This window comes from Hyperoodon ampullatus (genome assembly GCF_949752795.1).
Source record: "Hyperoodon ampullatus genome assembly, chromosome: X".
Taxonomy (NCBI): domain Eukaryota; kingdom Metazoa; phylum Chordata; class Mammalia; order Artiodactyla; family Ziphiidae; genus Hyperoodon; species Hyperoodon ampullatus.
Window position 1 is genome coordinate 96,503,665 of NC_136913.1, and position 25,779 is coordinate 96,529,443.

Consider the following 25,779-nt stretch of genomic DNA (forward strand, 5'->3'; position numbering starts at 1 on the left):
ATGAAGACTGGCCTGGCCAGTCTTGTTGTTGTATCTAACTTTTCTTTGGATTAGGAACACTAAGAAGTCCTCCCCATATACTTTCATTGTCTCCACCAGAGTGATGGTCATGGGGCTAGTTGATAAAATACTGTATGGAGGAAGCATCCTCAATCACCTTAGTCCTTGCGAATACCTAGGCTGCTGGCATCTTTGCTTCTCCAGACACAGGTCAGATGGGAGCTGTAGGGTTGGCCCACACAGTGAAGTTGGCCAAACTGTTTTCCAGGATCTCCGCCTCCTCTTTCTGTGCCCTTTCCTCCCTCCCTCTCCATCAACCTCTTCACAAGCCCAGTACCTTGTGTTCTGTTAATAAAACCCTATCTGAGAAAAATATTCAATTTGTCACTTATGCCTGAAGGTGACATGATACGTAGGTGTTCCCTCTCCCAGAGAGTAGCTGCACATCAACCTATGGAGGGAGAAGAGCTACACCGTCCAAGGAATTGCAGGCAGCAGGTAGAGGTATTTTCAAGGAACCCACATGGAGTCTTTCTTGGGCCTCTGAAATCACAGTACTAGAAGTGACCACCTATGCCATTGGCACAGACTGACCTTGGCCAAAGCATGGTAAGCATAAAGAGTTCATTTGATTCCTGCTCAACTCTGGAAGGGAGATCTGAGATCTTATATGTTGCAAATGTGCTGTGCTGTTAGCTATGGTGTTTCCATCATACATTGATCCTCAGCTTCCTCATCTATAAAATTAAGGGGTCATTTAAAATATAAAATAATGTCTAAGTTTTTCTGCCAGCTTGGACATTTTGTGGTTATATGATCATCGGTTCAATGCTTTAAAAAAAAGAGAGAGAGAGAGAGAGAGAATGTCAGCCAGAAATATTGAAATCAAATTTTATTTTTGGAAAATGACATTACACACATCTTGCAAATGTACACAGAAATGAGAATGAAATGAAGAACAGAGCTTGAGAGCCAAAATGATTGCAAGAGCAGCTCTGTGGCTGCCCGGTGTTGAACGCTGTGAATCCGCAGCATTCACAGTTCACAACACGTTACACACATGGGGAACTTCTCTAGACTTTGAAGTCCTCTGCCCAAAGAAAGCCCTCATCAAATTGTGGAGGGAGGAAGAGGGATATTAACAGGCACAGGAGATGAAAAGGGTCTGCTCCAGCTGGTTTACACGGGCCTCGCCAAACCTACCAGTCCAAGTGGGAACAGCAAACCATAAAGGAGGATGCCTTCTTGGAACACTGCTTTTGAATCACAGCCTAAGAGCGGGCTAGGCATTGCGTGGGAAACCAACAGCAATGCACAGAAACCCATGTCCTTGTCTTTTCTGGCTATAACTATTCTAAAGGGGCAGCTAAAAATCCCTAAATATCTATTGTCTTTCTCTGTTTTCCTTTTCTGTTTTAAAAATAATTATTGGTCATTGGTCAAGAAGAGCCTTCTGAGGGCTTCTGAATATTTCAAAACTTCTGCAAGGATAAGGGACATCTTTGTCCACTGTCTTTAGATTATATGTGATTCTGAGAACTATTCAATTCTGCAGTGTCATCAGATGGCCAAAGAGGCTCCCAAGTTGCCACTGATTTTTATGCAAAGGGGAGCTGAGTCTTTGATCACAATGCCAATCCTTGGGAAATGGTCAATAACTACTGAGAGAATGTTGAGAAATATCTCCCCCCCCCCTTTTGGTTTGTTTGTTCTTTGCTGACTTGACTTGGCAAAAATTATTGGCCCCTAAATCAGTTATTTACAACCGTAAGACACCTGGGAGCAGCAGGAGGGAGAAGGCAAGGGAGGGAAGAGGGACCACAAGGAAGAATATATTCTTTTCAGAGGTTAAAATGAGTTATTTAAGAAATGTGATGTACAATACCATGCATTTACTCTCCAAAGCTAGTCACTAGCAAGCTAACGCCTCTAACACTACAACCACCAATTACAGCTGTTTTGCTACAGTAACTGAGTTCTAACTACAGCTATAGGGCAGAAAGGGTGGGCTGTTTCCATTTTAAACTTTCTCCCTTCCTTTGAAAATGGCCATAAAAGCGTTTTCTGTACAAGTTTAATGGCACAAAAAGGTGACCGAAAACGTTTTAAAAAACTTACCACACATGAGAAATGCGAAATTCAATCAAAACATGCATTAGTTGTGTACAAGTCATAAGGGATCATTGGCTTCAAGCTGCAATGTATTACAGGACCGTACGTTGGAGACATTTTGGTATAACCTCTTACTTGCTCAAATCCCTTTAAGAGAACTTATAAAGTAACGGCATTGGAAAGGGCATTCCATATGGCAGCGCTAAGCAGTGACATTCCCAAGGGCTGTGCACCCTGTCGAATAAATTAGAACCTACAAGATGGCTTCTTTAGTTCCATTAATTACTCTTATATGGACTGCCTGCACAGGATCATGAACAGTTGGTGTCAATAGTAAATGTTTAGGTGGATTTAGTAACAGAAGGAAAAATACAATTCAATTATGTGACTATTTCTTTTTATATTATGGAATTGCTAAATACCCTTACCATTTAAACCAACCCAAATTGCCTATCAGTTTAACTTAAAAAAATTCAATATTTGTCAAGCCTTATGTTTATAAGGTTATTATAGAGAGCTTATTGTGTAACAGTAAAACTTGAAACAAATTGTTCCTCCACCCAACACCAAATGACAGGAGAAATTACCTGTGGTTTCTCACTATATTGTATTGCAGCTTTTAAAGTTATGAGCAAATTAAACAAAATCAGTTCATAATATTTAGCTGATATGAATCCATAGGTGGATTCTTCTGTTCAGCTGATTATTTCTCTGAGCACACTTCACTGCTCCACAAAATGGTGGGCTAAAAGGAACCACAAATTGGTCTGTACAGTGCTTGGAAGGCAAAGACCCAAAGATACGTGAGTTATAGGGAAACTGCTTGTGAGGATCTGCTTCGGGGAATTACAACTGAAACCGTTGAAGAAAGGGCCAGGATCGGATTGATTCCCACCAACAAACTTCTAACGGGACTCAGGTAGGATCAGGGCTCATTGAGTCTGGAAATAACCTCTCATCACCAAGGCAAAATCACAGGGCTAAGAAGAGGCATATGTCCAACACCTAGATAATGAGGAAGGAAAAAATAAAAAAGGGAGAGAATAAAAGAGAGAAGAATTGCAGAGGACAAAGGAGAGATGTTTGTACTGTGGAAAGAGAGCATGATAAAACAGAGTATAAAACTGAGAGCAAATATGGTGAAGTAGAGAGAGAAAGAAAAGACTAAGAGATACACAGGGGAGGTAAGGTAGAGAGCGGCAAAAAGCCATTGATTTCCTCAGGTTATTAACCCATAAATGAAAAGTTCCAGTGCCTCTAAGTCTTTGTCTTAGTTTACAAGATGTTTGCTCTGACTTCTGTTGTGCTATCTGTCTTCTCCCAACTAGTCTGTCCTTCTCATCTGGAGCAGGAAGATGTCTTAATTCCCAATGAGAATTCCATACTCCCCTAGCCCTGGGCATCCAATGTAAGACAAGATTGCTTCTGATTCCAGAAGATGTTGAAGCCTATAAACTAAGGAATAAAAAGTTAGGCAGTTAGAAGGGGTAGGGGCTCAAGAGTCTTGTCATATGATAAACAGTGTCGCACTGCCTAGGCCACAGTGGGAGGCCTGCTTGGATACTTAACAGAAAACAAGCAGGAAGAAACACTAAGAGGCTGAGTATAAAGACCACACTAGATCTTTGAGTATGGAGATAAGCTTGGGGACCAGGGTGGGAGAGACAGAAGAGGAAGTCACCCTCTCCTGAAGAGACAGGAGGAGCAAAATTCTTTAGCCAGACATACTGAAAGACCGGCTGATGGAGAAGGAGCCTTCTGGTCTCTGCAAAGAAAAAGTGGAGGGGGCTAGGAGAAGCTGCCAAGTCTCAGTCCACGGTAGGTTGCCCGCTGGAGCCAGGGCTCTGTGTATTTTCCTCCCTGAGGGTGTATCTTGGTTGCTGTATGGCAAAAACCTCCAGCCTTGTATCTACTAGGGAAGTGACTTCTGCTAGCCAGAGGAAGAATAAAATTGGGAATTCATTTTTAAGAAATGATCTGTGTTCTCTTGGCCCATGATCATAGTGCTTAGGGCTGACTAAGGGTAATCCATTGAGGGTTAACAGCACTGGACTGGGTCTGGGCCACCAAAAGCCAGAGAAAATGTTGGAGATGTATCTCCAGCCAAAAGGTAGGTGAGAGGAATCAAGGCAGTATTCTTGCTCCAGGTGGTCACAACTACAAAGAAGAGGAAACCCTGCATGGAATCATAGAACAGTGGATGAGGCTACATATGGGGTCTCCTTCTTGGGCAGAGGCAGAAGTGTGACAGCCTCAAAGTTTCATACCAGGAGAGAGACCTAGGAAGCCCAGCAATTGCAAGGCTCCATGGCTACACAGGAGGTCTCAGGTCACTTCCGGCATATCAACGGCTAGGCCTTTATTCTGTCTAGCTTCCTGGTACTAAAACATAGGACTCTAACCCCTCCCCAGTCCCAGATGTGCTTCAAAACAGTGATGGTTTACTTAGGAAGCCAGCCTAGGCCTCAAAGCCAAATCTTTTAATACAATGAAGACAATACAGGAGTGAGGCCTGGTCTTAGAAATCCAAGTGGCCCCATGTGGCCAAGGACAAGTTCCAATGTTTTTAAAAGAAATATCCATGCTTTTTATTCCCATGGCAAACTGGACAGTGAAGGAGGTCATTCAAACCCCACTGTCCCAGTGCGTCAGTCTGGGGAAGTCTCTAGGCATAGATGTTTTTGAGGTGCGCTGAGCTTGGGGAACATTCCCATCAGTGTGCTGGAGCTCATCTTGGAGAATTGGGCATGCTTGTGCCCTTGTCCAAGGGAGATGCATTTTTTTTTAAAAGATAAGCTATTTAGAAAAATATCTGAGGGGGACTGGGGACATGTCCATCCAGAGTACTGAAGGGACTAAGAAGTAGACACAATTTTGTCCAAGGCAAGCACTGGATTGCTGGTCTAAGACTTGGGTTGGGTGATTAAAAGAAGGATCTAGAGGCTCAGACCCCTTCTTCTTGCCTTCTTCTGATAACAACACATCTCCTTTAAGGTTCCTTGGTTACTTCTGATTGAGAAGGAAAAGCAGGAAGGAGAGAGAATTTCCTGAGGAGTGGGGTAAGCCCAGAAGGAGGCCTTTTGGAACTGAACTAATGAATACCTAGTTCCCAGGAAGAACCTTGCTGTGAGGAAAACTACATCTTCAGACCTTGTTTCCCTGGTTTCTGCCATGGAAGGCCACAGGAGCAGTGTACACAAGAAGATAAGTATGGTGTGTACAGCACATAGCTTGCTATTTTAGTGCAAACACAAGGAGTCAATGTTTAACATCAGCCAGGGTACATTTTAGTCACAAAGCCCCTTGCTTATACCTGGAAATTGTCCCCATCAGGGCAGGATGGCTATGGGGACATTGTGGATGAGGGCAACCATGGCAAGGTCAGGTTATTTTCTCTAGCTTGTCTCACTCCCATATTTTAAAAGAAATCATTGCCAGTGAATGGTAGCCACACTCATTTAAGAAAAATACTTAAAAGTCATCTCAGAAAGTCAGGATGAACAAAGCTATTATTCTCCCCTCCCTCCCTCCCTTCCTCTCTCCCTTCCTTCTTTCCCCTGCTCTAGGAACAAGAAACATTTCTCTCAGCCTACAAAGACCAACCAGTATGAGATGAGATGAAGTGAGCTGACAGGGGACACCAGTCTTCCCCCATCCCATTTGAACAAGGAAGGAGCTCCGGGGGCTGTTCTGAGGACTCTTCAAGGTAGGGCAGTGATCCCCTGTGTTGGATAGACAAGGTCAGCAACCCCACTGTTCCTGTTGGTCCTCGATGCCTCCTTCTCTTTGGGGACATCTGCAGTCCACGTGGATGGGAACCATGTGAATATAGGGAGAAAGAGCCGTATTAGGTTGCTGGGTGGATTTCCCACTGAGATCAGGGCAGCAGCATATGGCTCCAAGATGCAACATGACCCTGGGAAAGAATTCTCAGGAGCCTAGTGGAAGGCAATACAGTTCAGTGGGAAAAGGCCTTGGAATAAGAGCCAGGAGATGTGGGTTCTAATCCTAGCTCTGCCCCTAGCCAGCTGTGTGACCTTGGGGAAATTACTTTACCTCTGAATCTCCGTTCCTGGCCTGGAAATGAGGAATTTGGAGTAGATGATATGATCTTAAGGTTCCTTCCAGCTAGAAAACTCTATGATTCAATCTAGGCTAACACTAAAGTCCTTAAGGACACAAAGCAGTCATGCTAATGGCTATCCTTTCCAAAACAGTAAAGAGAAAAGGAACTTTTCTCTCAATTTACCCCTAGTTAACACTACTTATGAAGTTGTTCAGCCCAGCCCCATATATACATTTTCCCTTTCTTTGTCCCTATTTCTACTTCTGTAAGGAAGAAAAATCAGGAGGTAGGAACAAGCAACAGATGGATTGTGTGTGTGTGTCTGTGTGTGTGTCCTAGAGGGAGGGAGATTGGGGCAGGGGGAGTGGCGGCAAATCCTTGCTGAGCAACGTGCTACTTGCTGACTCTGCAGAAGGTAACACAATGGGACTTTCGTAGTAAAACTGGATTGGATAAAATTGAGAACCAATGACAGGGGTGAAGCTGCTCAGTAACAACCAGATTTCTTTTTGCCTTGAAAATTGGCCAGTTTAAAATGCAATTGTTAAAGGATTGAATTTTGAACTATACCAAACTCCCCTCAAGTGGCAGTACAGAAACATTTCCTTATAATTGATTTTTTTAAAGGTAGAAATTCTATTCTTATTATAGAAGACAATAATAGGAATTCTTTGATTATTATAGAAGGTTGAAAGATCATTCTAAAGAAAATATGGCCACTGAATATTTTCTAATGGTACATATGCCACAAGCAAGGGAACACTCAGAGGTGTAGCATAGGGCATGGACATGAGGAAATCTGAGTCTCTCCTCTGGTCCTGCTCTTTACCAGTAGGTCATTTGGCTGCCTCAGCCTGCATTTCATCTTAAATCAAAGGAATTGGACTAAATGAGATCTGGGGAAAGATTGTGGGTGAAATCTTTGGGGAATCGGACCTGCAGTTTAGAAACAGACCTCCTACCACTCTCTACATCCTCCAACCCAAGTACCAATTTTTCCCAATTAACTACAAATTGCTCTGGCAGGCACTAAGCAAACCTTGAACTTCTAGAAAGAAGTAGGGGGTAAGTACAATGGGCTTCTTCATGGTTTCTAACAGCCTACAAATAAAGGAGAGGGGCAAAAAGAGATTCTCATAATTTTGGGTTCTTCAATGACCAGTTTTACCAGGAATCAATACTACCAATATCTGGACTTTCCTTGAACCAAAACTGTTTTATGTAGCTAAGGACACCTGAAGCTTGTCTAGGGGCATCTGATCTACCCCTTCCATCACGAGTTTCCGCCCACCCAGTGCACATCAGCAATGCCACCAAGTTGTCACTGATCCATGACGGGGTGTCCTGTAATATCTCCTAATTATGAAGCAGTTGCACACACACACACACACACACACACACAGAGCAAGCTCATTCTAGTTAAAGTGGAGGAACAAATGCAAGTCATTCAATAGCCAAACAGCAGCTTGGCTTCAAATGCTGCGCCTTTCCAACTATCTGAACAATTACAAAGAAATAAGGACATCTTCATATCTGCTAAAAGCAAACACAGAACTGGCATGCATGGCTTTCACTTAATTTAGTTGCCTTTGCCATTATGGGCTATGATTACAGACAAAAAGCAGTGTTATGAACCTGTACCTCAAAGACTGAGAACTATTTCAAATGATCAGTCCTTAGCAAAGAGAAATCCTTTCTAGTGTAAAGACAAGTGAAAGGACTCTCTGTCTTCAGTATGAAATATCAGGATTATAGATAAAAAAGAGCTGCTTAAAATATGCCATAACATTTCATTTAAAATATAATCAGAATGTCTGGTCCACATTGAAATTATTAATGTAAGCGTAACTGTTAAAAAGTTATCAAAAGACTGATTCTATTGAATTGGCCTCTGCTATTCATTTTTTTTTTCCTGGAGGTTTCTGGTTGGCAGTGACAGCATGATTTCTAAACTACGTTATTCTTCTGCATTTTTTTTTTTTGGTAAATTTTCTGCATGTGTTTTTTAGACAAAAGAAAAATCACCAGTTTATAAAAAAGGAGCCTGAAGAGTTTGCTCCTGAAATATAGACACGAGGTTTTATAAAAAGGATATTGGTTTCTTGCTATAAAAAGCGACCGAAAGGTGTCAGACCTGAAAACAAATTCTCACAGTGTTTTCAGTGTTAGCTGTTGACAAGGCATTCAATAGAACAGAGATAGATGGATACCGTATGGTTTGTGTTAGACAGCCTCCTAGAGCAATCAGGTACATGGAAGCCGCTCACCCCCAACTCTTATTAATTGCTTATTGATTCTAAATTGCCCCAGTGGAGATGTTGACAAGGAATTCACTGTGCTGTATAAACACTACTGAAATGTCTACAGTGTTTTCCAATTTTGCCTGGTTTCTTTAAGGTAGCCCTGCACCGGGGTCCTAAGCATCTGGTGTCAGAATGACAAGTTGCTGGTGTTTCTCCCCCTTGACAGCCAGAATTGGCGTTAAACAACAAACTGGGGGTTTAATCAGGAGTGAAAAGCCAGGCTGGGGAGCTGCCTTGCCATCTTCCAAGGATCCTCCAGCATTCTTGAGATGGGGAGACAAGGGGCACTTGTATTTGTCACTCTTGGATTTGCCAATGAGTTTTCTTCCCCCACACACACATCTTAAGTGCCATGTATGTAAACAACGCTCTACAGAAGGAAGACTGTCATGTATGAGCAAAGTGAGACGGGGGAAAATAATGCAGGCGCCTCAGTATTCAATAGAAAGGTCATGGACTAGCACATTTTGCATCCTTGGAAAGTTACCCCAAAGGATGGTTATCAATCTATCTCTTATAATTGGTAACTGTGGATCAGTGGCCCAGAGGAGAAATCACAGGAAAATAAACCCAACATATTACAGTGTGTTTTTAAAAGTAACAACAACAACAACAAAATAAAAACTTGAAAGCACCAATAGCCCTGTTGGACACTTGAGCAGAAGTACCCTATTGTAACGGTGAGCTTGGATTTGTACTCTGGACTCTGAACATTCTCCTCCTTCACATGGAATCGCCAAGTGAGTCTGAGTCATCCAAGGACAGAGGCAGGTACAGGTCCTGTAAGAAGATAAGAGATAAAGTTAACTCTCCTTTTCTTAACATCTTGGGCTCTGGAATGGGCAAGATTATATGGATGCTTTTTAAAAAACTAATATTTTCTCTAATTTTTATTTTGAAATAATTATAGATTCACAGGAAGTTGAAGTACAGGGAGGTAGCCTTGTACAATGTACCCTTCATTCAATTTCCCCCAGTGGTAACATCTGCAGTTTTCCACGCACTCGTGTGTGTGTGTGTGTGTGTGTGTGTGTGTGTGTGTGTGTGCACGTGTGTAGTCCTATGGGACTTTACCATATGTGTATATTTGTGTGACCATCATCACAGTCGAGATACAGAACTGTAGCCTTACTAAAGGGCTCCCTCGTGCTACCCCTTTACAGCTACATCCACCCCTACCCCATCCCTAAGCCTTGGCAACCAATATTCTGTTTTCCACCTCTACCATTTTGTCATTTCAGATGTTATACAAATGGAATCATACAGTATGTAACTTTTTGGGATTGGCCTTTCCCATCAGCATAATTCCCTGCAGATTCATCAAGTTGCTGCCTTTAACAGTAGTTCACTCCTTCATATTGCCGAGCAATATTCCATAGTGTGGATGTACCACAGTTTGTTTAACCATTCATCGGTTGAAGGGCATGTGGGATGATTCCAATTTTAGGCTATTACAAATAACACAGCTATAAACATCCATGTACAGGTATTTGGGTTAACATAGTTTTCACTTCTCTGGGATAAATGCTCAAGAGTACAACTTCTAAGTTGTGTATTATTGCATGTTTAGTTTTGTAAGGACTGCCATATGTTTTCCAGAGCGACTGTACCATTTATATTCTCACCAGAAAAGTATTAGTGATCCAGTTTATTCACATCCTCACCAGTATTTGGTGTTTTCACTACTTTTTATTTTAGCCAGTCCTGTGGGTTTGTAGTGATACCTCATTGTGGTTTTAATTTGGATTTCTCTGATGACTATGACGTTAAACATCTTTTCATGTGCATAGTTGACATCTATAATTCCTCCTGAGTTCAACTGAAGAAACAATTCCTCAGAAATGTTTCTTCATGTCTTTTATTCATTTTCTAATTGGATTCTTCTTATTGTTGAGTTTTAACAGTTATTTTCATATTCTATATATGGCTTTGGTTAGATATGTGGCTTGCAGTCTGTAGCTTGTCTTTTCATAACTTTTGCATGGTCTTTGACAGAGCAAAAGTTTTTAATTTTGATGAGGTCCAATTTATCCAATTTATCATTTTTTTCTTTTATGGGTTACACTTTTGTTGTCAAATCTAAGAACTCTTGGCCTAGCCAAAGATTAGAAGATTTCCTCCTATGTTTCCTTTCTAAATGCTTTACATTTACATCTATAATCCGTTTTTGAGTTAATTTTTACATAAGATATGAGGTTTGGGTTAGGGGTCATTTTTTTGCCTAGGGACATCTAATTGCTCCAGCACCATTTATTGAAAAAGCTATCTTTCTTCCACTGATTGACTTTTGTAGCTTTGTCAAAAATCAGTTGTGGATGTGTATCAGTTGTGGGTTCATTTCAGGCCCCCAGAGAGCTGCCAGGCCCTGAACAAATGGCTAACCCAGAAAATGTACCCCATCACCTAAGTCCAATTTATTTCTTAATGCTTCCATTTCCCACCAGGAATTAGGATTCATGGCTCCAATACTGCCCCAGGCCTTGTCTATGTCTTGGGGAGATGGGATGATATGGCATTGGTTTTTTCCCACCGTTCCCAGAGCTCTATTTGGAGATCCTTGTGATTACTCCTGGACTTACTTCACCCATTGTCTAAATCAGAGCTTTTCAAATCTCTCTCTCCATCTCTCTCTCACTTCTCTTTTAAATTCTCTATTCAAATGAAATTTTTCTTGGAAGCCAAATATATGAAATAAATAAAAGTGTAGTTGTTTTGGTTGAACCATACATGGCGGAGGCAGAATCTCACCCATCCCCAGATGAAACACAGTTTGAAAACCACTGTTTTCATTTACATTATCAGCAAAATACTAAAGGAAACTGAAAATTTTACGGTCAAGTCTCTGGATATTTAAGAGACTCTCTTTGGTAATGGAAACAGAGAACTTCAGTAGCGGATAGCCCAAGAAAATTAGAGAATGCAGCTTCTCCTTGAGGTAAAGGAAAAAGTGAAGATGAGGAAGGGGTACAAGAATGGGGAGGAGAGGGACTTACTTATCTAACACTGATAATGACTTTTGCTGAGAAAGAAGGGGCAGGAAGTCTGTTAGGCCGCTTAGAATGGAAAGAGAAGTAAAGTGTATTCAGAAACTTGAGGTCTTAGTCCTGGTTAAGTAGTACTGTGACATTGAATAAGTCTTTGAGTCTTGGTTTCTTCATCAAGAAAATACAGAATGTACAATCTGTAAGGTCTCTACCAGCTCTGAGGACTCTCAAAGAAAGACTGATTCATTAAAAAACACAACAAAGGCAACTATAGCAAATAGATTCACTTCTCATCAACCCATAATCCCTACACTGTAAATCAGGGGTTGGAAAATTTGCTCTCTAAGGGGATAGATAGTAAATATTTTAGGCTCTCTTTGCTGGTCACATATGGTCTCTGTCACACAGTTTGTTTGTTTGGGTTTTGTTTCTTTTACAATGCTTTAAAGATGTAAGAAACATTTTTTACATCAGGGGGCCATCCAAAATGACCAGGCCATACACATGATTTGGTACTCTTGCTCTAAACTACCAAACAACATTTCTTAGAAAACTGATAAACAGGAAGTACAACACTGAGGAAACAATAGGAGGGCAATAAAAAACACACATAAAATTGAATTGAGGCAAAGTGGCATACAATGGAGTTGCATCTCTGAAGGCATTCAGTTCTCCACAAATTGAGTGAAAATTGAACATAGTCAAAGTATCTTTGAGCTCTAGACTTCAAGAATAGTGGAGAAAGACTCTCTGAAAATCTACTCCTACACAAATGCAGTAACACTGGAATAAATTGTCAAAATCAACTTTTTCAGAACTCTGGAAATTAACCAAAGGCTTGCAACAATCCAAAAAAATGTTTATTCAAGAAAAATGGCCTAATCTCAGTAAGAATACCGAAATTTGGGGTGCTTTAACTTGCCCTATTTCTATTCTCCCTCTCCCCAGCTCCAGGGTATCTCTGAAAACCAACAGCCTCACAACTACAGTCTCTGAAAAAAAACCTAGCAGCCACTGGAGGATGCAGAATGGGCTTGGAGCTCCCCCAAATGCTCTATTCCCAGAGAACTGTCACTATTTGACTTGTCTGGTAGCTCCCACTTGTGGGGATCTTCTTTATTTGACCTGACTCAGAGCACACTCACTGTGAACAGCCTTTTCAGGGAGCATTAATCAGCTGCAATTGTTTAAAATCACAGCTGCCTAACGCGGGGGAAACAGTTGGGGCAAATGAAGCTGCTCAAAACCTTAAAAGGAAAAGCTGGAGAATTCATGTCCATAGGGGACTTTGAAAAGTTCTGAAAATATTCCCAGGAATCTCTAAGGCCAGGCACATGTTCCGGACTGGGTATATTTGAAAAGTTCTGAAAATATTCCCAGGAATCACTAAGGCCAGGCACATGTTCAGGACTGGGTATATTCTCAGAAAAGACCTGAGAAGTTCCTAATCTCTCACCTCTGGTTGGCCTTGAGGCCCTGTGCAAACAGCAAGTGAAGGCTGAGGCAAGCTGCCTGACAGAGTATTGAAATCAGGCTCCAACACACACACACACACGCACACACACACAGAGCCCTTCAGCAAAGGCTGGGAGACTTATTGGATCAAAGTATTTAGGAAATCTAGGAAAATTATCCTTCAAGAATGAAGGAGAAATCAACACATTCCCAGATAAACAAAGACAGAGCTAGCAGACATGTCCTGTAAGAAATACTAAAGAGAATCCTTCAGGGAGAAATGAAAGGACAGTAGACAGCAATCCACATAAGAAATAAAGAACACTGGTAAAGGTAAATACATAGGTCAATACAAAAGAAATTATAAATTAATTTTTCTAACTCTTTTCTTCTATTATCCAATTCAAAAGACAACTGCATGGACTAGTAATTATCAAGATATGTTGATGGACTTATTATGCATGAAGATGTAATTTGTATGTGAATAGGAACACAAGGGGGGGAGGAACAGAGATATATCAATACAATAGCAAAAATTTTATATAAAGTTGAAATTAAGTTGATATTAATCCAAAGTAGATTATGTTAAAATGTTAATTGTAATCTCCAGGGCAACCACTAAGAAAATAACTCGAAATAAAATTAGTAAAAATACAACAAGGGAATTAAAATGGTATACTGGAAAAATACCTAAGATAAAAAGGGCAGAAATACAGGAGTGAAGGGACAAAAAAAGACATAAGACATATGGAAAATAGCAAATGGCAGACATAATTCCTGATTTACCAATAATTACATTAAGCATAAGTAGATTAAGCACTCAAAGGAAAAGGCAGAGATTGGCAGAATGGATTTAAAAACATTCAGCTCTATGCTGTTTGAGAAATAATTTACAATCAAAAATATAAATAGGTTGAAAGTAAAGTGATGAAAAAGATTTACCATGCAGTTAGTAACCAAAAGAGAACTGGAGTGGCTATACTAATATCAGAAAAAAATAGATTTTAAGACAAAACTTGTTACTAGAGACAAAGAAGGACATTTCATAATGATAAAATATAACAATTAAAACATATCTGTGCCTTAACAACAGAGCACTAAAATACATGAAGCACGAAATGACTGAATTGAAGTGAGGAATAAACAATTCAACTATAATGGTCGAAAACTTCAATACCCCACCTTCAGTAATGGATAGAATAACTAGGCAGAAGACCAACAAGGAAAGAGAAGACTTGAATGACAGACACTTCAAATAATTACACATCTAATCTACTCCATCCAACAACAGCAGAATACACATTCTTCTCAAGGTCCCATGTAATGTTCTACATGACAGATCATATGTTAGCCCATAAAACAAGTCTCAATAAATCTGAAAGGATTTAAATCATACAAAGTATGTTCTTCAACTACAGTGGAATTAAATTAGGAAGTAATAACAGAAAGATATTTGGGAAATTCACAAATATTTGGAAATTAAACAGCACACTGCTAAATAATCAATGGGTCAAAGAAGAAATCACAAAGGAAATTAGAAAATACTTTGAGATAAAGGAAAATGAAATAACAATATACCAAAAGTTATGGGATGCAGCTAAAGCAGTGTTCGGAGGAAAATTTATATGAAATGTTCAGAATATGCTAACTCACAGAAACAGAGAGTAAATTAGTGGTTGCCAGGTGGGTGGGTGGAGGGGGAAGAGGCTGTGACTACTGATGGGCATAGGATTTCTTTTGAAGGTGATGAATACATTCTTGCACAGCTTTATGATTATTCCAAAAACCACTAAACTGTGCACTTTAAAAAAGGTGAATTTTATCTCAGTTATTTTAAAAAATAGTACTTTTGAAAATCTTTTACATTGACAATTGAATACTTAAAAAAAATTTTTTATTGAAGTATAGTTGATTTACAATGTTGTGTTAATTTCTGCTATACAGCAAAGTGACTCAGTTATACATATGTATTCTTTTTCATATTCTTTTCCATTATGGTTTATCACAGCATATTGAACATAGTTCCCTGTGCTATACAGTAGGACCTTGTTGTTTATCCATTCTATATACACCAGTTTGCATCTGCTAATCCCAGACTCCCACTCCTACCCTCTTCCACCCCCCTCCCCCTTGGCAACCACCAGTCTGTTCTCTATGTCCCTGATTCTGTTTCTGTTTCATAGATAGGTTCTGAATACTGTTTATATGATTCCTGAGCAGGCAACCCTATATAGCAATATGCATGTATTGGTGCATAGTGTATACAGTAATATTCAGTAAGTAATGATGTGTAGATATGTAAGAGGTGCTTTTGTAGCAATTTTGTTCTATGACTATATTGTGACCACTGATGAATTCCATAAGTTAAACTTACACATAATGCAAGTCCACTGTAATAGAAACAGCACAGGATTAAGAGCCAGGAGACCTAGGTCCTAAGCCTAACTTCCCCTTTCAGGGTCTTTGCTTCTGTATCTGAAAATTGAGGAAGATATAGACTATAACAACTTTAAGTTTCCTTCTAGCCCTAAAATTCTATAAAATATAACTTGGATCATTACATTTTGTTTTTCTCTAGTTACACCAAAGCAAGGGAAAGGAGGCAGGCACTACCAAGTTAGTGAACTCCCTGGGCATTTTTCAGGCAGCACACAAGGGCCTTTTCATTATGGAAGCCACTTTGGGTCCCACCGCACTGAACCATTGGGCTTCAGCATTCACCCCTGTTCTGAATCATTCATGTAACAGATCCTTCCTTCAGTGTAGCTGGTTGGTTAGTGGAAATAATTATCTGAGAAAGACTGTTCCAGACTGTTATCTCAGAGGAAGAAGGGACAGGCCTGGGAGTAGAATTGGGAGGCGACTCCACTTGCAGCTGCTGTGACTTGGAATGGGTGGGGTGAGGCGCAGCCTATGGAGAAAATCCAGAGGACTAGGCCTAGGTCTGAACTTCCGTACTTCTGCCCTCCGTCAATTTATTTAGTATTTAACATATATTTTCTTGTATGCGTAGAACAATGCTCAGGAAAAGGAATTATCTCAACATTCTGTTTTTGTTGATTGATATGTAGAAATACAGAAACACACATATTGCTTAACAATACAAGTAATTTGCACCTGAAATTCATTTGCTTAGTCCCCTGGAGCCCTACAGAACAAAATGTTTGTAACAAATACAGCTGTGCTGGCGATACTATTGCATTAGAGAAAACAAAAACTTGGTCTCTGGTCCAAGAAGCTTATAGTCCAAAGGAAGTCAGAGAGTTTTGAGAAACCTGGCTTCTAGTTTGGGTTTACTTTTTCCCAAATGTGCCCTGTGCTTTTCTGATGGTGTGGCTTTGTCCTTGCTGATTTTTTTAAAAGCTGGAATGCCCGCTCTCTTCACCAGCCATCAAAAGCCTACCCAGGCTTCAAGGTCCCACTTAAATGTCACCTAGTCTATAAAGCTTTCGTGTCTCCCACCCTCCCACAGTCCGACGTCTTTCCTACCCTCCTTTGTGTGCTCCTGCAGTTCTTTATTCGCTCTTGATTACACTACCAAAATCCACTTAGAGTGGTGTCTGTGATGTAAGATTCAGGACCCTGCTTTATTCATCAAACTATCTCTCTAAGCAGTTACAGGATGACAGAAAAAAAAAAAAAAAGGTCTGGAAACACAGAGGGAAATGTATGTTTAAATAATGTTAGTTATGTTTTCAAATAATATGTCAAATATATTTTCCTTCAATCTCCAGGCAACTTGGCAAGCAAAATGCCTCCAAATTTAAAGCCAGGAGGGCAATCACTAATCTGGAAAAAAAAATTTTTAAATAAATGAAAAAGTGTCCCTGTGTTTCTAGGCATTTTGAACATCTTTAATATGGTACCTTCTCTGAATTGTTGAATCATACTGGGGTTGTCTTTGACCTCGGCACCTCCTTTTTCTCATCTGTAAAATGGAAATGCTAACCTGCCCTATCTCTTTCACAGGGTTACCGCTAGGGTAAATGAGAAAATGGCTATGCAGAAAGATAAAGCAGTATGAAAATGCAAAATGTTGTTCTCATTAACTATACAAGGATTTACTTCGTGTCCATATTGCAGCACTTGAGTATGCGGACTTTGGCTAACCTCATCGCAGCTGCATTAAAAAGGATTCTCCATGAGTTGCTTAAGAGGAGAAGCCAAGAGGCTGATTACAGCTTAGGGCCCTGTCACAACCGTCAAAAGTTACCAAAGGGATGCTGGGACTTCAGGTTTGTTTCCAATTGTGCAGGAGGAAAGTCATGGCCTCAGCCACCTGCTTCCTGTCTCCACCATGACTCACACCTTTCAGGTCCACTTGGATGGAAGTTCAGGTGAGATCTGCTTAGGCCCACTGCCCAAGGACCTCAGTGGTGCTAAGGCTCAAGTAACTTTGTGAAAGGAGCAGCAAGAAGCTGAGCCTGAGCCCCAGGGGGACTGAGCCAAGGTCACAAGACACTTTTTAGCTTATTCAGAAAGACCAGTTCATCCTCCATCATTGGTGGTGTAAGCATGAGGCTACTGCCTCCTGACAGGATGCACTGAGCGAGATGCAACATCACTTCTATGACATTTCTTGTCCCAAATGCACAATCTGTTAACCACAAGGAAACATCAGACAAACCTATATCGAAGGACATTTTACCAAATAACTAGCCTGTGCTCTTCACTTCTACAATATACTGTCTTGAAGATTTTTAAAAAGACTCAAGAACTTTTCTAGATCAAAGAAGACTAAAGAGGGCTTCCCTGGTGGCGCAGTGGTTGAGAGTCCGCCTACCGATGCAGGGGACACGGGTTCGTGCCCCGGTCCGGGAAAATCCCACATGCCGCGGAGTGGCTGGGCCCATGAGCCATGGCCGCTGAGTCTGAGCGTCCGGAGCCTGTGCTCCACAACGGGAGAGGCCACAACAGTGAGAGGCCCGCGTACCGCAGAAAAAAAAAAGAAGAAGACTAAAGACACATGACCACCGAAGGCAATGTGTGGTCCTAGATTGGATCCTGGACCAGAAAAAAAGAACGCTCTTGGGGCAATTGATAAAATTTGAATATGGACGGCAGAGTATATAACAGTACTGAATCAGTGCAAACTTCCTGATTTTATAATTGTACTATGGTTATGAAAGAAAATGTCCTTATTCTTAGGAAATACCTACTGAAGTATTTAGAGGTAAAAGGGCATGATGTCTTAAACAATTTCGAATGGTTAAAAAATTTAGTAAAGTGTGTGTGTGTGTGTGTGTGTGTGTGTGTATGGAGAGAGAGAGAACACAAAAAATAAAGTAAAAGGGAAAAAAAATAAACAACTGGTGAATCTTTATAAAGAGTATACAGAAGTTCTTTGTACTTACAATCTTACAACTCTGTAAATTTGAAATATCAAAGTAAAAAGTAAAAACTTAGTGAAAATTATACCAAAATCCAAATGTTTTTTAAAGTTTGCTCTAGAAAATTATATAATTTATTATTTAATGTTTGTTTGCTTAACTGCCATTAAAAAAGGGTAATTTGGGGCTTCCCTGGTGGCGCAGTGGTTGAGAGTCCGCCTGCTGATGCAGGGGATACGGGTTCGTGCCCCGGTCTGGGAAGATCCCACATGCCACGGAGAGGCTGGGCCCGTGAGCCATGGCCGCTGGGCCTGTGCGTCCGGAGCCTGTGCTCCGCAATGGGGGAGGCCACAACAGTGAGAGGCCCACGTACAGCAAAAAAAAAAAAAAAGGGTAATTTGAAAAATAAAATGATATACTGAAAACTCAATGATACAAAGAAAATAGGCTCTGACAAGTCCAAAACAAAAACAAACCACACACACACACACACAAAGCCTGCAAACCCAACCAAATGAAACGGTTTAACAATGCACTCACCTCAATGGACTTATGGATGGTGGGCCCTCAGCCTAAATGAACTGAACATGTCAATTACAAAGGGGAAGGACTCTAGTGTGCAGACCAAATAAATGCCCAGGCTGCCCTCAGCCCTTTGGAGAAGGTACTGGTGGAAGGTGCTGGGGTAGGTCACACTTCCCAGAAGGAAAGTATGGGCAGAAATGCATAGAGAAAAGACACAGTAAGAAACAGTGGAGCCTCCCCAGGAGGCTCTGTGTGGACAGTAGAACAACTGAAGTAGGCTACTCCTCGTCTTGGAATGTCCACACTAACAAGCTTTGCTGCTCAGAAGAATCACTGAAAGCTGACTGCAAAAGCAATTTTCATCCATCTCACAATCTCTGGGTACCGTTGGTTACACAGACAGTTCAGCAGATCTTCCTTTGGGGAAACCAAATAGCTCAACAGAACAATTCAAAGGTTCTGGTCAGGGTCAGTACCAGAAGCTAAAGAAGTCATTAAAGGAATGGAATGGGCATTAGGAATGATGGAGCAGGTAATGGTCAAGTTAACCAGGAAATTAAAAATCCTGATGTAGATAAAAGGAAATGAAAATAGGTGTCAGGCAGCGGTGTGCTATTAAATGTGTAACAACCGACTTCCTGTGGGAGAAAACAACAACCTTGATTTGTAGTATTTGCTGAATTCTGTGGTGTAAATAAATATTCCCATCATGGCTGAGCTCTAGGTAACAACACGATGTTACCGAACAGAGTTGGGAGGCGATGTACACAATCAGCTCTCAGGAGCTAGTGCGAACTGGCTCCAGCAAACCAGTGGTAGTAGCCTGGGTGCCAGTCTTACGTCTGTTGCTACCTAGCTATGTCACCCCAGTAAGTAACTTCATTCTGGGTTTCAATTTTCTCGTCTGGAAAACATCAATCTCACAAGATTATTGAGAGAATCAAATGAAACGAATTTATCTCCATCTCAGATCTCTTGTAGCTCTTTACCCTCTATGGTTCTGTGATGGAGTTGGCCACATTGGTGGCTTTTTGCCTTTCTCCATCTCTCGCCAAGTCTTGTGAGCTGGGAAAAGACAAGAGAATCCTAGAGGAAGCTGCCCTAGGGTGTGGTAATCAGAGCAGAAGCCACATTACATGGCCTCAGAGATGAGGTTGAAGGCAGTGGCCATGCCAGATTTTTGATACAGAAGAGATTTCTGGGTGGGAATCAGTTTGGAAGGCGGGGGTAGAGAATTTCTACATGTCTATTATTTTAATGGTATATTTATTGGGGATGACTTAGAGGTGTAAAGGGTGCCCAGGGCCAATGCAATGTATATATGCCCTCTCTTCCTACACTGTACCAGAATCTGCCTGGTAATGAAGACTATACAATGAAACTAGGGCCTGTTCATACTTTGATGTCCTGCGAATCTAAACGGAGTAGCTTAGGGCTAACTTTCTTTATGTCATTTATTGGAGCCTGGGGCCATAAGTTGCCCTCAATGCCCTCTTTGCTGTGCCCCTGAACTGCAGGGACAAGTGCTCAACTCAGCCCCTGAGCCATCATTTGGTGACACTATTAGCTCAGAATGGTTATTTGGGCCCTTCATAACCTCTTCCTTTTGGTTAAATATAACCAGAATTAAATAAACTGGGGGTCAGAAGAATAAATAAAAGTGACTAGAAGCTTAGCCCCTGCTGGGATTCCCAGCACTTCAAGCTAATGGACCAAACGAAGGGAAATTCTGGCCTGGATGTGCTGCTGAGGTAGACGGAAGAGAAAACCCTCACCAGCCATTCCAAAAAGTCCAAGTGCAAAGGGGTTTAGTAAGGTATAAGAGACATAATACCTTGTGCTTCCGGAGGCTGCCAGGACTGGTGGGCGTAGAGATGGGAGACTGCTTAGACTTGGGGGTAGAGAGCTGGCTGCTGGAGGTTCCGTTTGCTAGCCCAAGGCAAGAGAAAAGGAAGGGATAAAAATCAACAGCATACAAAGGAACACGTTATCCTTCCCCTCCGAAGACACTAAGAACATTCAAACGAGCTATACAGACAACCGAGTGATGTGACTGAGCAGAACAAAGGTGAAAAGAAACACATTCCTCAGAAAGGCAAGAACTGCAATGCTCAGTTAATTAGATCCCCATACAGTGCAAGGCAGTAATCCACCCACCCATTCCCCCGTGTGCTTCCAATTACAGGGGTCTGGTTCTTTTCAAACCTTTTTCATATTCATTCCCAAGTTTGACCCTAGCAACATCTCTGGGAGGTAGTCTGGGAACATATTACTTTGTTTCAATTTTATAAGTGAGACAAAATTGAGGCACAAAGAGATTATGCTGCCTTACCTTAAAGGGGAAGAAATATGGGTGATTTGGACCAGGGCACATCCCCTTTGGTGACAGATGATGTCTATCTCTCTCCCCTCTCTCTTTTCCTGCTCATCTTTCCTCCCACTCTCTCTTCCCTACCTCATTCCGGGTGCAAAGAACAGAAGGAAAAAAAAGAGAGAGGGAGCTAATTAGGAAGAAGAATGAAAAAGAAAGTGGAGGAGAAACAGAGTGCGAAACATAGAGGTGTCTACAGCAAAATGGGCAGAGGAGAGAATTGAGAAAGAGGGAGAGAAGGAGATCAGGAATGGAGGAGACGAGACGGGAGACAAGAGATTCTTGGGGAAGAGAAGAAGGAGGAAGTTTGAAATTGGGAGAAAGGCTTAGAGACAGAAAAAGGATGACAGTAGCCAGAGTCAGGGTGCACCCGCATTTGTCTCTAGTCAGTAAAATGCTGAAAATGAGATGGTTTAGTACTTAACATCTCCATATTCCACTGTGTTTGCAAAATTGTCTTATATTCCCTTGCTGACTAGATTTTTTAAAGATCCAATCATGTAAAGAAATGTGGTGCCCTGAAATAGAACAATTAGCAGCTTTCAAAGGGGATTCATGTTCAGACATCTCATCTAAAGTTAATCTCTTTTAAAATCTAAGGACCTACATTGTTCATCAGATATTCTGAAACGTGCTTTAAAAATAAGGGCAGGGCTTCCCTGGTGGCACAGTGGTTGAGAGTCTGCCTGTCGATGCAGGGGACGTGGGTTCGTGTCCCGGTCCGGGAAGATCCCACATGCCGCGGAGCAGCCGGGCCCGTGAGCCATGGCTGCTGAGCCTGCACGTCCAGAGCCTGTGCTCCGCAACGGGAGAGGCCGCAGCAGTGAGAGGCCCGCGTACCGTAAAAAAAAAAAAAAAAAAAAAAAAAGGGCAAATATCCCAAGGGTGTTGGTGGGGGGGTGGGGAGAAGAGAAAGAAGGAGGAAGGGAAGACAGGAACGGGGCGGGGGGAGGAAATTGAAAAAGTTAAGCAGGAAGATGGCCTGAGAGTGTTGCTGTTAGTCCCACAGGTAAAGCTTAAACTGGTGTATCATGAGTATTTCCTGAGGATATACTTCCTCTGCACCACTTATGGTAATGTTTCCCTAGGTTCCGGAACCTGCATATCAACTGTAGGGATGAAAGAGACATCAGTGTGGTGGTTGATGAGTTTATCCAAGTGCAAGTGAGCTGAAAAATGGGCACTTAGGAATCCACCGTCTGGCCTTGCCTGTGAATTCACTCATCTCTAACCCACTCATTGAGAGGCCTTTCTCCCTGTCAGGGCTTCCTGGAAGTCATTCATTCAGTTGGCCAGTAGCTACAGAGTACTTTCTCTAAGGGAAGCCAAGTATTAGACGTTGAGGTTTCAGAGATGAGTAAGTCACTTCCAGTGGGGTGGCAGGTAAGAATACAGTGGGAATAAGTGCTATGACAGAGCCATACAAGGGGTATTATTGGAGCCCAGTGGAGAGGCTTTGAAATCAGGGGACTAGGAGGCAACACCTGAAAAAAGTCTTGAGAGGTGACTCTGGAATAGACAAACCCATAGAGACAGAAAGTAGACCAGTGGTTGCCAGGGGCTGGCCAGCAGGGGACAAGGAGGAATTAGGCAGGGAAGGATGGAGAGGTCTGCTAATAGGTACAGAGTTTCTTTGAGGGGATGAAGATGTTCTGGCATTAAATAGTGGTGATTGTTGCACAACTCTATGGCTAAACTAAAATCCAGTGAATTGTACATTTTAAATGCGTGAACTGTTTGTTATGTCAGTTATATCTCAATAAAGCCACTGAGACGATGAATTGGAGCTAGTTAGGCAGAGAGGGTAGAAAGGGTATTCCAGACTTCAGAATTACACCAGTAGGGGCAAAAACATGGCGGTGTGAAAGAATACAGTATGTTTACAGAAGTGCAAATAGCTCCAAATGGCTCAAGCATAGGATGCCAGCAGTGAATTCTGAGAGATGAGACTGGAGTTGAGGATAAACACCAGACCCTGGAGGCCTTTTGTGAAGTCTGGGTTTGATGTGTGAAAGAAATCTGGGAGTGATACCATCAAATTTGCACTTTAAAACTATGACTCCAGATGCAGGGGGAAGACTGGTGAGGTGGGCGGGTGTGGGATGGTTAAAGGTAGAAGCAAAGAGATTGGTTAGAAGACAACGCATTAGTCCAGGTGAGAGGCGGTGACGGCTTAAATTAAAGCACTCGGGAGGGAGAGAAGGGATGGGGAGAAGATAGAGGCCTAGAGGCCAGGCAAGCTTGGAGCGAGCGTGATGTGCACGTACCATGCAAGCCACGCAAGGAGGAACATGACCTGTGCCAAACAGCACACAGACTGGGGGAGCTAGGCTTTGCCAGGGCACTAGGCTTTCTGGTGAATAAAAGAGGCACTTTGGAAAAGGCAGGAGTCTGTGAAGCCACAGTGAGGCAAAGGAGTCATTTACTCTGCAGGTAAAGGAAGGAGTGCCTGGGGGTCTCCAAACAGGACCTGGCCCCTAGTATTCAAGATGGAGAGCAATCTTGGTGATCAGTGTGAGCTGACATAATGAATGTCTTCCAAAAGACCCATGACCCCAGCCAGGAAGTCTAACAGATGTAGGAATCCCCAGGTAAGTTCTGGCATTTTGTTCCACATGGTCACTGTATCTTTCGGCAACAACAGATTCTAGTTTCCCAGCATTTGTCAGCCATGCTACAAAAGGATGGCTACTATACTTCCAGTGTGAAAACTGTCTTTTTCACCTACCCTCTTATCTAGCTTCTTATCTGAGAATGAGCCCACTGGTCTTGGCAAAATGTGGAAAATTATTAACCAAAGCTTATCTGTATGGGAGTCAGTTTCCACTTATTGGCCATAGATCTGCACATACAGGTTTCTTTTGCAATTTCTAGTTCTTTTATCAATATTCTCTGTAACTCTCTCCTCCGCAAACTTTATGGGTAATACATAAATACATATTCCATGTATACCTCTCTCTCTATTCTCTGTATGTCTGTATATGTTTATATATATTTCACTGCCACTCCCCCAATGAATCACTCCCCAGATCAATCTTAAGCTGCTTATAAATAAAGGATTTAATTTTGTCATCAACATTCAATAAGCATTTGGAAAATCAGTTTTTAACCATTTAACTACAATTAATTTCATTGTTGAAAAAAACATAGACACTTTCCCAGACTTCCCTAATGGAACCAAACCCAAAGATAGACATGGAGAAATGAGAAAATATAGACACGTACAGGCAAATGTCAATTCCTTACAAGCTGAAGGAGCACACTACATAAAAATATATTCTCATATGCATTTCCTTTATGGGTTCTGTGGGAAAAAAAGTCTGGGAGGGTGCCATTTGATTTGAATTCTGAAGCCAATTCGTATAAATGTCACATAAAAGAAGTAGCAGGGAAAGATGAAAATAGGGTTTGACGAACTGTGCATAGTCTTGGATTGGCAAATCCACATGGAAAGCTGTCACAGTTCATTTTGAGAGGGACTGGAAATAACATCGGTTTGATAGCCCTCATTTTCCTTTATTCTGCTTTACTAAACATCTTTAGTTCCTGTCTCTGATGTTCCAGTTCTCAGCTGCAATTTGAGAATGCATTGGGGGAGTCTTTGCCCTCTTTTACTTGCCTCTCTCATTTCCCTCCTCAGAACCACAGCACTGCCTCACTGTTGTCACCTTTTTTTTATTCATAGTCCAAATCCTTTTATTTCTTTCTTCTCATTGTGCAGTTCATTTTTTCCCCTCTACAGCAAGGTACATCAGGAACTTTTCAATCTCCTAGGCTGTCTTATCAGTCTTATCAATAAAAACCAGGATAATAATGCTTATTGTGTGTCTGTGATAAGCCAGGCACTCTTTTCTCTCTTTCCATTCTCTCTCTCTCTCTCTCTCTCTCTCTCTCTCTCTCTCTCTCTCTCTCACACACACACACACACACACACACACACACACAGAGCCTCATCTAGTCCTTTTCTAATTTCTGTTAGGGAAATAGAGGCTCACTCCAGTTAGGGATAGCAAAGTCAGGATTTGAACACAGGTCTCTCTGATTCCAAAGCCTATGTGTGTTTTGGTTTGTTTTCAGTTTTTGCTACATTGCTCTTCCTTTTTTACATGATTTGCTTCTGGGACTCCTACTTATGACAACTTTCTGATGGCAGGTGGGAAGGAAGGAGAAGGGTTGTGGCAGAGAAAAAAAGAAAGAAATAGGAGCAGGTAGAAGCAGACACCAGAGCTTATGCTCATCTTCTAGACTTTTATCCTACTTGATCTAGTTTAGATTAGAAAGTGATTAGCAAGAGCTATCTTCCGTTCACCCTACCAACTGGGTTTCATAGAAAATGTCATGAAACAATAGCAGACAGAGCAGCCAGACAGATATGTAACTGCCCTCATGCCACATGCCTCTGGGAAGATGGTATCTGTGCCCTGTCACTCCCCTCAGGTATGCAGCACAGTTGCCAAGCTTGGCCTGGCACAGTCTTGGCTTACTAGCTTCTCTGAATGATTATACCTGCCTATTCCCCAGCGCTTGTTTTTAAATCCTTGGCTCTATCAGAATGGAACAGGACAAGCCCAAACAAAAGATGGCGGGTCAGGTAACTAGGCTGAATTAACTAGATTTGCAGGGATTTAAATGT

The 25,779-nt window shown here is 41.7% G+C and overlaps 1 protein-coding gene across 2 annotated transcripts in view; it reads right to left on the reverse strand.

The window, feature by feature from the left end:
• Positions 1 to 9,204: 9,204 nt before the first annotated feature.
• DCX (doublecortin) overlaps positions 9,205 to 25,779 on the reverse strand; it is a gene marked incomplete at both ends in the record, with an annotated part of 113,114 nt that continues 96,539 nt past the window's right edge. For both annotated transcript variants that reach the window (XM_079727648.1, XM_079727647.1), the window contains 2 exons: positions 9,205 to 9,261; positions 20,610 to 20,704. In XM_079727648.1, the coding sequence (XP_079583774.1) occupies positions 9,205 to 9,261; positions 20,610 to 20,704 (152 nt within the window). The remainder of the gene's footprint in view (positions 9,262 to 20,609; positions 20,705 to 25,779) is intronic.